An 11,764-nucleotide genomic window follows, 5' to 3' on the forward strand; every position below is an offset into this window, starting at 1 on the left:
ATTTATGAGGAAGGACATGCTGGCCAAGTACTTACTGTCATAAGCCAGGCAAAGTCAAAATCAACGTTGGCAGTTAGTATTCTGACTTACCACATAGACAACTCGAAATCCTCCAAACACCTTCCAAGGCTTCAGTTTGCCTTTTTTCAGTACATGTGAGAAGAGGGTGGTCTTTCTACTATTCATTGGAGTCAAATAATGGTAATAAATGCACATTTGGGGTGGGGAGACTGTTTCAAGGTCAGGGGATTTTCTGATAGTTGTGCGTGGGGGTACTTCAGCGAGGGTGGATGGGACAGTCATGGAGCATTTTGTGTTCTGGTGTTGATGGCAGTAGAGAGGTGGCTGGCCAGGAGGGCTTCATGCTGGTGCTGCAGTCTGTACTGGATATCGGCAGGATCGAGGCCTTATGAAGTACATATACATCTGTATAACTTCAGCTCCTGACCAGAATCCAGGAACACTGCATGTGATCATAAAATACACTGTTAATCTTAACTAATGGATCCCATTAAATGGTTAAGTAGCCTGGAAAGATTTTAGTCATGTGTGTTGTCTCTATGGAAATATCTCTGAAGGATCATTAGCATTCTAATTGAGGCAAGTCACTGTGATTCTTGCTGTTCTTACAGTTATCGTTACTGCCCTATATAAAACTTGGGGCCCGACTATAATGCTATAACCTGAACTGCCTGACTGTGAGCAGTTGTTGGCTCGTGTTTTGGAAATGGAACATAGCCTGTTTTCTTCTGTTCTGTTTTCAAATGGCTGTAGAGCTATTTGTATGGGCTGACTTCAGTATAGGCTAAAATCTGCTATAGAAAACTACAGTCCTGTGTGAGCTTAGCAGGGGCTGTACTCTTATTAACTTCAGTGGCAGCCAAAAGCAACGCTCAGGAAGGCAGGTGGAACTTCTCCCATCTCATGTAGCCTGTATTCTCTGGTCACGCCGCTGTAGCCTACATTTGTGTGTTCGCGTATACCCCCCCACACTGTGGTTCTGAAGTGTCCCAAGTGCTAGGCGCATCTCAGGCAAAATACGTTGTTTGCCCCTCTGCCTCACTATGTGTGTCTTTGGACACTAAAGAAAAGAGTGTATGTTGTGTGCCAGCACAATATCGTGATGCTTGAAAGATGAAGGATGTTGCTTTATTCAGATGTTCCATATCACTACAAGGTTCAATATTTTGCATTATATGTTTTGGGTATCTATATTTTGCATTATACTTGGACTACTTTTTTTGTGCTTAAAAAAATATTAATTTAACATAAAATTTTGGAGAAATTGACTTGGAAAGAATACTATAACATTTAAATTAAAAATAAATCTTGAGAATAGAATGCGTGAACTCGCATATTGGATTGACTGGGGGTCCTTTAGCTGGCTTGATTTTGTGTATAGCATATGTGCAGGTATGTGGCAGGAATTGATATATCAAATGTTGCTTTCAAGTCTTGCATAGTTTATGAAATCCATTAACAGAAGAAGAAACAGATTACCATTTAGCCATGTCCCAACTTTCTGGTATAGCATACTTGCCAAGTAGACCACTATACCTTGCACTACATAGAGTGGATCTCTGTCTGCTCTCTTTCAGTTAGTTAAATCTCAGCATGACTGAGGGCAGCAACGTCTTTGAGCCGTGTGAAGCCCAAACTCCTGCTCTGCTTTGGGCAGCAGACAAAGTGAGGAGAGACAATAACTTGCTCCACTTGAGGGCATGGCCACAGAACCCAGGGATTTACATCTCTCTCCACTGAGCGCTTACAGCCACAAGATTGGTCTTATCTCTTCATTGAACTTCCATGTTAGTCCTTCAACAAACACAGACTGTAGTTTGAATGATCAAAACAGTACTTTGGGTTCAATATGCTGAACGACATGCAGGCACAGGCATAAAACACAAGGATTTCAGACCATCTTCTGTCATCCCTGGAAGCCTAAATAGCCCTAGTAAATTCAGTACACTGCAGAGTTTGTCTTACTTCTCCATCATTTGTGTGATGTGCAGGCATGGCAATAAAAATAATTTATTCTATTTGTTATAATCTTCATGGAACCTCTTTGCTAATCAGAAAAGTACAGGTTAATATTAAAACCATCTTTGTGCTTAGACTTATATTGTAGACAGCTAAGGTTTCACTAGCACCCAATAAGCACGAGTGGAACTTTACTGGATCTCAGAACTGTAAATTATAATGGAGCTAAGGCAGTCAGTAAGGTTTACAAATGTATGTATCTAGGCACCAAACACTATCAACTACTTTGACATGTACAGCTTCCAAAAACCCTAGACTAAACTGGAGAGTTTATTTAATCCTCATCAGACTATACAGGGGCTGGGGATTTTATCCTAATTAAACCCACAAATTTGTCCTTTGATCTCACGTTCATTTACTCCATTTGACAGTACTGGGTTATTTATGTATATCCCTTACAAACACAGTAATGGTGGGCAAATGTTTTGCAGAGCTGTAACTTAACCAGCTAGCAGATCTTCACTAATCTGAGAATACAGTGAGGTTCACAAATCTTCCGTGATTCCAGATGGGGGAGAAGTTTCAGAGCTGTTAGCTCATTTACTAAAGAAAATGGATCAGCCCCTCTGTAGGATTTCAAACCTTCAGTTCTCATGACTGTTACTGATACGAAACTATGGTGCTTTCAGTCTTTAGGCTAAAGTAAAGGAAAAAAACATGCAATAAAAACTGAGAATGTAGTAATACTACAGCACACTACAAACTTAAATGCTGTTATGAAAGACAAGTATTTAAACAATGGAAGGCCAGAGGGACGGCTTAACTGTGCCAGTTTGATTTCTGCTTAGCTCCCCTGCCAAAGCCAGCTCCCCACCTCTATTCCCATGTCAACCTTAACGGTCCCCTTCTGTAATCACCGTTTACAATAGTCAGAAGAAAAAGCTCTTCGTTTGTCACCACCTTTACACACACTGATCATTTCTGTCATATGTCTTCATAATTCTGCCACTTGCACTTCCTGTAGGATTGTCAGCTACAGCCATGGAGACATGTGGACAGGTATTAGTTTTAATGTAAGGTATTGTGTTTATTTTCCTTATGTAATGAACCGAATATGAAAAGTCACAAAACAAGCCTGAAGTAGAAAACAGACATCCTCGTGGATTTTACTGAATTATGTATAAAACCTGTAACGAGTGGTTCCTTGGTGGAAGTTGCAAAGACGTTTTTATAGCCTTATTCTTAGTTTGCTATTCCCTTATATTGGTTAATATCACAAAACTGTAACACTCTCTTCCCTCTGTCTCCTCTCCTTGTCACAGGTGCTGTTCAGGCAAATGGACAGATTCCCCAGATTGTTCGTCGTTCCAGCGCAGAGTTTCCAGAGGCTCAGAAGAAAGTGGATGCATCGGAGGTACAGGTCAGCAGTTACTGGCAGTGCACTAGTTAAACGTTACCTGTAAACCAGTTCTCCAGGTTTGCTTTTTGTCACTCACTGTCTTCCTGCCTCAAAGTGCCAGTGTACAGGATTTGGCTCCTGGGCAGAGTGGCTGGTTCCTTGCTGCCCCTCCTCATGCTTTACACACTGCAAACAGTGTGCCCATTGCACAGAAGCAAGGAGGCACCGATGGGAGGTGAAGGCACAGCCGTCTGCCACTTTCATTCTTCAGAACAAATAGGTGTGAGTTCAAGTAGCAGAAATAGGAATGTGCCTCCTGGGACAGTCTCAAAGAGTCTGTGCTGCCAGAACCTCAGTGCCGTTTTCTGTCTCTGCCAGAAAACGGGTCTTGCCTTAGTAACACAAAGGATACAGTAGTGGTTTTGGCAGGGAGCACTGTGTACAGCTCAAGATGAGTGTCTAAGAAAGGAAAAACTGTGAAGAAGTAAGGGAAAACATTACATGTTTTCATGAGCCTCTAAATTCATTCCTTGGTTAAGCTCCAAATTTTGTCTACTTGCTCCGTCTCTGGCTGTAAAAATATCAGCAGGGTACAGTATGAGGACTTCAAAATCATCCTACAGAAAAAAACCCTGCATTGCTTTGCAGTTCACTATTCAATCTCTCCATTATGCATAAAGTGCACAGGACAAGAGAAATTAAATTCCTAGGATTTTTCTGTCACCTGCATTACGTGTCCTATGCTTCTTGTTTCTGTCTTTGAGTTCCTCCTTTAAAAAGGTCTGTTTCTCTGTTCTGAACCTCACTTCCTCTGGAATCGATCACGTTCTCAGAACTCAGCCAGTGGTTCCCTCCTGCTGTGTCTTGTTCACTTCCATCTTTGTAGGCAAGGAGGGTGAAGAAGAGAAGGCAAGCACGTTATACTTTGCTAACGCCAGAATTAGTACTGCTGACTGCAGGGCTGCAGAGCACTTTTCTCTAGCAGAAGCAAACACGTTGCTGCCTTCATCTCGCAGCTTCTACAAGCCTGGGATGAAAGGATCAAGCTGAAGTCTTTCAGGGTGCACTGTGCTACAGTTAGAGCGCTAAGCTAGCTGCATATAAACTGATAGATTAGCATAACTGGAAATGAATGTGTTACAAAGCTTTGTTTTCAGGACAGCAGACTTCACAGGTTTACAAGAATAGATAGCATGCTTGTGTAGTAATTGTCAACAGCTACCAGTTGCTACCTGAAAAAAAAAGAAGGGCAAATTATATTCAGATACCACCAAATGGGCTTTATTTATCTTCAGAGTGTCGACTAGCAAACACAATTTAAAAGAAAAGTCATCTAAAATACAGCCAAAGTAAACATGTCCATAATGAACTGCTATCCTACATTTTGTTTTTCTTAACTTGTATGATGGATGCTTTGATTAATTTTTCCTTCAAAAAAGTTGTCAGAGGATTTGAACATCTCATGACCTTGCAGACACGGCTAGGACTTGGTGGCTTCAAGGACCTGTTTGTCGCACTATTGATTCGAAAGCGGAGGAGGCGCGTGCATGTGCCTTGCCCAGCAGGCAGAAGACACCCTTCCCCAGGCTCCTCAGCGGCCCTTGCCAGGTCACCGGTGCAGTGTCTTTCCCCTGCTGTGCACCGCACAGAGCCGTGGCAGACGGCTTTCCCCAGAGCCTCTCTTCCCAGTGCTTTGCAGTGCTCTCCCTCCCGCGCAGAGGGGCCCGGCGCGCTACCCTGCGGGTGAATGCATGTCACGCCATGCTGCAGAGCTGAGGACAGTGAATCCAGACACGTAACCTTTAAATTCCCAAATCTCTCCACCTTCTGCCCAGCTCACTGCTGTTGTGTCTAATGAGTTTGGCAGAGACAGGTGGCTTCATTATTTTAGCTTTATCCAGAGATCCAGCAGTCATAGCTAGAATAGAAGACAGAGATACAATGGGGATGAGAGCCAAAATTACATCTGCTTTTTATGTTCTCAAATCTTGCTCAGTATTTTTTGATGTAAAAACACAGCACAGATTTTTTTTTTTTAAGTCTTCATGTTCTCAGGGAATGAACAGCAGGGTGGAACATCAAAGTATCTTTATATGTCTTGCTAACTGCAATTCTTTGAAATTTTAAAAGCGCTCATTTTCTGAGGACAGCACTAGAAGCAGCACTATGAACACTGTCAACAGGGATATTTCCACTGTCAAAGCTCTGTGGGCAGCTCCAGAAAGAAAACAAAACACTATTTGCACTCTTCAGGCAAAATGTACTCTGCTTCATTTCACTGTCTGTCTACTGCACTCTTCTCATATATTTTCACATCTTTTCACTGTTCTTCAGCAGTGGCATTAGTTTACATGTGCACTGACTGTGTCCTGTCCTTTTATTTCTTCTGCTTATTAAAGGCTAAGTCAAATAACATCAGTGCGCCTGGCCTGGCACAGTCAGTGATGAGGCCACAGAAATACCAGAGTAAGAGGAACTCACTGCAGCCTCCTCCTCCACCTGAAAGGCGGTCATCTGCTATTTCTGTTTCACCAATTCTACCCTCCAAAGTCAAACGAGACAGCGGCGTTTTCCTAACAGATCCAGACAGCTTTCCAGCACCGCCACCTACATTGAAGATTGATTTTCCACCACCACCATCTGATTTCTGCGAACCTCCTCCTGATTTTGTGCCTCCGCCACCACCAGCCTCCAGCAGCGGTAATGGAGACCTGCCATTACCCCCTCCACCTCCACCTCCACCTCTCTCCAATAAGCCACCACCTCCCACAAAGAAACCTGTGCCACTTCCTTCAAAAAGGCCAGAAAACACAGGACAAGCTGGAGAGCCACGGTCAGCTGGGCCACCTCCGATTGGGGGTGGAGGCAGGCAAGCAGATTTCATGTCTGACCTAATGAAAGCTCTTGAGAAGAAAAGGGGCAGCAGCTCCTGAACTCTGGGAGCAGGTGGACTTTAAGTCATAGCTGGTTTCGTGCATCATGGCAGGTCGTGCTGGATCAGGCTCCACCAGGAGGAATTCTCCTTCAGAGTTCCCTTTTCTCAGAATTCTCCTTTTCTCAGAGTTCCGCTTAAAGATTCTTTATCAGAAAACCCCAAATTGTGGTGTTTGTTTTGTTTTTTTTTTTTTTAATAAAAGGACCCCAGTTTTTTGTTTTTTCAAAAATAGCCTACTGTTACTGTTGCGGTTACTATTCAAAAATAGTAAAACTTCAGCTAGATTATTCTGAGATGCAAGGCAGGACCAGGGCCCTTTCCGGAGAGTCTCACGTTGTAGAAGTCACTTTCTAGCTCAGACAGAATCCAATACCTAACAGCAGGAGCGAGGCCTGTTGGAACCTTAGACTGCAAGCTGTGAACTTCCACCTAGATACGCTGACCGTACGCTGAACTCTTACTTAGCTACGTGAAGGAAGGCCCTGAAACCGGTGCAAACCAGGAAGATAAGGTAGCCGAAACTGCAACTATTCGAGATAAGAAAAGGAATGTCCTGCCTGGAGACAAGGAAAGGATCCAGTAAGGAACAAGAAGACCCAGACCCAAATATCACTATTGGACCGAACCGTCGCATGAGGGGAGGGGAGCGTAGACTGTAAGGGTATAAATGCCCAGGGATTCCTTTGTTCGAGGTCCCTCTCTGGAGGCACCCAGCTCGAGCTGCCCTTCACCGCTGTACTGCTCAATAAATTCACCTGGCGTACCTCGTGTCGGAGACTCTGCTTCGGGGAAACCCAGGGTGGAGCCTGAAGGGAGAGGGAGCGCCCGAGGGCGAGCGTGTGCTTGTGTGAGCGAGGAGTCGGAAAGGGGCCCCCGCCCGCTGCGAGGGGACGCTGGTCCGAGCAGTTAAAGTCTCGGGTGCTGTGCGTGCCACTCCCTGGATGGTGCGTGAATGCTCGGGCGGCTGCTGCTCCCGTAACAGTCACCCCAAATGTTATACAGGCCCGTTTCCATACGCAACTCCAGTCATACCTGTCAGCACTCACAGTTGCTGCCTTTAAATCTCGTTTATTTGTTTAATCTTAGACAAAGAAAAATTTTCATTTCAAAATGTTGTATGCTTCCCTTGGTACGCATGGATTTTTTTTTTTTTTCTGTTGGTGAACATTTGTCTTCAAACTGCACCTAAAATAGTCTGTCTTCTGAAAGACTTCGTAATTCCTTTGTACCTGAGATGAATCTCTCCTACATTTTTTTTTTTCATTTGTTCTCCCATTTTAATTCTCCATTGTTCATTTAGGCAGCATTATTAGTTGCCAAATAAAAATAGCTTCTATTTTATATCTGCACAGAGTGTCACAGTTAGTTAATGAACAGGCATTTTACTGGCAATTGGTACCACTTCAAATATTTTAAAGAGTTTTTGCCTCTACCTTTTAAATTCTTTATTTCTTCCAGTCTTTGTCTCTTCTCATGCACATGATCTTCTAAGATCCATAAATAATATATTTCTGTATTTTATCCAAGTACGGACAGCAGTGCTGGCTGGCCCCTCTCTCATTTGTTCAGATGGTTGCTGCTATATTTGCACACTTCGGTGGCTGCACGAGCATATTCCTCCACAAGACAGCAAAGACCAGGACTTTGCTACGATAAAGCACAGGCCAGGAGCACTCAGGATGGGGGGCCAGACCCCTGACAAGTGGGAGCAATGCAAGGCAAAACGTGTCTGCGTTGGCACTAGGAGGGGCGGGCAGCACCTGGTCAAAGCAGTGGGAGCGAAAGGACAGGCGCGGAAGGAGCCGGCGCGGAGGGCGGCGATGGGCACAAGAGGAACTTGGGGACGCGCAGAAGGTGTTTCAGAACAGGGATGCTTCAGCCTGGGAAGTGCCAGATGAGTCGCTAAAAGAAGTTTATGTGACATCCCGCAACTTAATCTGTTGAAACTGTGTTGAAACTATGAAAACTTAAACTTTTCACTTGAGACGAGCTGAAGCTAAGGGATGTTTTTCCTGCAGTAATCGTGCCCATCCCCAGAGTTACTCAGGTGTAGCCATGGGACAGCTACTCCCCGGTTCCTCCCTCCTTTGGTTTGTCAGCAGTGTAAGCATTGGGAGAGTAAGTAAAGCTCGCATCAGGGATATGGGGATGAGGGGATGTCCTATGAGTGCTGTTACCCGTTTCTTTGCTCTGCAGCCTGTGGCTGGGGAGCTAGCACTGCTAGCAAGAAGCTACAGCTTGTACACCTGTGTCTCTACTGCCGAATAAAAGAGGACGAGGATGAAAGCTTGAGCAGTGGCCTAGTGCTCACCCATGCTGCCCGACTGGGCCGAAGCATGGTCCCAGGCGTCATTCAAGGAACTGCCCAGGCCAGGCACCGTTCCCAAAAGACAACATGGACAAGTTTAAAAGCAGGCTTCGCTCCCCTGTGGTGCGGATATGGCCAAATAGGGTACCAGTTCATGGGCCAAGGGACTCGTTCCTGGCCCTCTTACTTACCAATACAGACAGAGCCCATGCAACTCTTAGTGGTCTTCTAGCTCCCGTGCTTTCACTGAACTGAGCAAAAAGCTCTCGCCAAGAGAACTATGATGTTCACCAAACCCACACGTGTTACCTAGAAGTTTTGAATCAACACGCTAGAGCATTCAAAAGGTGTCTCATCATCTCCAAACAGCCAAACTGAGACATGCTCTCAAGACCCCTGCAAGGCTCATAAGCTTAGTACAAGCTTTAGTTCCAAGTGCAGGAGGAAAAATGCTAACCAGCTAAAAGTAGGTGGGTTAAAAAAAAAAAAGGGGGATTAATATTTCCCAATTGCTTTCCATATGTAACTGATGTAAGCGTTATTCAAATCATTGAATGCTAAAGAGCTGGGTGTCATTTTCTGACAAGGTATTGGGAGTGCACATCTTCAAGACACTTAGGTAACAACAGCTGTCTGCTATCCAAGTATTTTTAAACCAAATGAATTTTCTTTTATGATGAAGTGTACACCCAGCATCAAAAATAAAGCAGAACATGTCCTTAGAAAAATGTCGCACAATAAGCTAATTTCCCTGAATTCACAAAGCACTAAGGCTTCTGCATGGCCTTCCTAGCATTCACGCTTCTCACCAGAACACTCAGCCTCCTGCCCTATTTCCTCCCTTCTCTTTTGTTACAGCACAATAAACTCAATTTTATACATTTTACATCTGCAGTCAATCATAACTCATGCACTTAATCTTACACAAAAGAAAAAGTTGAGCTTTCTTCGAAACAAAAAAGAATCAAAGCCTACAGAAAACTCCAGAAATCAATTAAAATGCTGTGATGATTAGACCTCTATCAACTATTTTGTGTATGTACGTGGTTGCATTGAATTTCTGCAATGTAAGTATTCAAACTCTCCATTCAAAGACCAGAGCTACCATCTTAATGATACACAATTATCTGGCTTTATTTGGTACAAAAAAGATGCTGCAAAATACAAAAAGATCGTCCTTTCTGAGACTGTAAATCAAAGCATCTGTAAAAAATAGAAATTAATCCTTCCACCTCTAACCTATTGCCATATGAATTTGTCTTACTCCTGTAGATTGCGGTAGTCTGTACGTTACTAGAGATTACAGTATTTTAGTCTGAAAAGATCTGAAATGGCAGCATGTTATTTTTAACCTCTCTCCATACCTCAAATGGAAGCCGTCTCAGCAGCTGTTGTCTTCTTTGGGCTCTTTGACACAGCAGAAGGAGCCTCTGCAAGCGCCCCGTTTTCCATCAGTCCTTGGGGTTAGCAAGGTGGAGTCACGTGGAGAAGTCCCCATGTGGGGGATCGCCACTGCTGACCCTCGCAACTGTCCTCTGCTGCAGAAAGAGAACAGCAGCACAAATAAGCACCTCTTCGATTACCAGCCACCGAATTTTTATTCCCCATCCGCTCTTGCATCACTGCTGTGTTTATATACCGTGAAGGAAAAGGCAGCTCCAGAATCGCAGGTGGAGGCCAAGGATTTTAGGAAATACACCATGAAACACTGTATTAATGCTTACGTTGTCATAATAAACCCTGATGATTAAAATCTAGAAGTGGAAAGGGAGGTGGTACAAAATGCTGAGCACAATGTGGGCTCCCTTCTCGACTTTTACAAAACGCGGTTAAAAGGCAGTGTTGAGATCACTGTATTCTTCATGTGTTTTTCACGCACTCTTTGTCAGGCACCTTGCGGGTGGAAAAGTAGAAACTTAACTGGATCATGTGGCAAAACTACAGGACAGAACTGTTATTTAGGGGTTATCATTGACAGTCTCACCGCGACTGGGACACATGCACATTCTGTTTGAGGGAGAAACGCACAACGGAAGAGGTTTGGTATCGTTAAGACTTAGGAATTCTTAGGGTCTTGCAGAATATTGTGAGGCAGTTTGATCGCCATTAACAGTCAGTGCTGACTATTATGAAATCAGAATAGTTACTAAAAACAGGTGACGTAAACTGCACGGTAAAACTAGGGACAAAAAACAGATTTGCTTTCCCATAGATGAAGGAAAGAGGACATGACTGAGTCCGTGAATGAACCCCTGGAGAAGAGAATTAGCTGACCTACGCTCTGCATCCGGAGGAATACGTGAAACCAGTTTTCAGGGCTTGCTTCACTCTTACAGATGTTTTTCAAGAACCTGAGAAAGCCTCGCCACGGGCACAGCGGGCGGTACATATCCCTGCTTGTACAACAGCTCCCGTTGGGGATGGTCGTTATACCGCGATTCTGAAGGGTTTCTTTACCTGTAACCAAGGGTGAAGCAGAGGCCCACTTGCTACTGTTACTAATAGGTTTTAACATTTATAAAACACTTTTTGAAGAAAAAAAAGCACTAAAAAATGCTTTGTATTTATCCAGTTATTCCATGAGGTAAGGATGTACAGGCAGCCGTGTTTGGCCCCCACACAAAAGAAACTTACCGCTGTTCGGTCCAACATAAATCAGCGTTCTTTCTTTTCACCTAACTGGAAACCAGGATCCAAGCTGCAGCACTTCTCTATTTACCCTCTGGGCACAAATACGTTCATCTTCAACTCATCGCTTATTTGCAGTGTACCTCATTCCACTGCAGCTGGTAATGCTGATGTTCACACATTGCATGACAACATGCTATTTTGCTTGTAATTATCTGAGAAGAGACATCGATGCCCATGTTTCAATAGGCTGGGAACGTGGCCCGCAGCTGAGGGGCTGTTACGGGCACCCCCAGCCGCCCTCTCCTCTCACCTGGAGGCGTTGCCAGCTCAAACACTAATCCCAAGGGTTGCACTTCTACCTGCACAAGGAATGTTAACCCAGGCTGAACTTGTGTAAGTTGCTTGAACTTCAGACTGGACTTCCCGAAAACTGTAGTTAAATATCTGTATTGTTCCTCACGTTATGGTACTAATAGTTACATTTGAACAACCGTATTTATATTTGAACAGC

The 11,764-nt window shown here is 44.0% G+C and overlaps 1 protein-coding gene across 2 annotated transcripts in view; it reads left to right on the top strand.

The window, feature by feature from the left end:
* APBB1IP (amyloid beta precursor protein binding family B member 1 interacting protein) overlaps positions 1-7,060 on the top strand; it is a 69,776-nt gene extending 62,716 nt beyond the window's left edge. The window contains exons 13-14 of one of the 2 annotated variants that reach the window (XM_082310406.1): positions 3,303-3,394; positions 5,779-7,060. In XM_082310406.1, coding sequence (XP_082166532.1) covers positions 3,303-3,394; positions 5,779-6,312 — 626 coding nt within the window. In that variant the 3' untranslated portion in view covers positions 6,313-7,060. Of the gene's footprint in view, positions 1-3,302; positions 3,401-5,778 lie in introns of both variants that reach the window. The other variant, XM_082310405.1, reaches the window with a different exon arrangement.
* Positions 7,061-11,764: the final 4,704 nt, after the last annotated feature.

Source organism: Platalea leucorodia (assembly GCF_965183815.1).
Source record: "Platalea leucorodia genome assembly, chromosome: 1".
NCBI lineage: Eukaryota > Metazoa > Chordata > Aves > Pelecaniformes > Threskiornithidae > Platalea > Platalea leucorodia.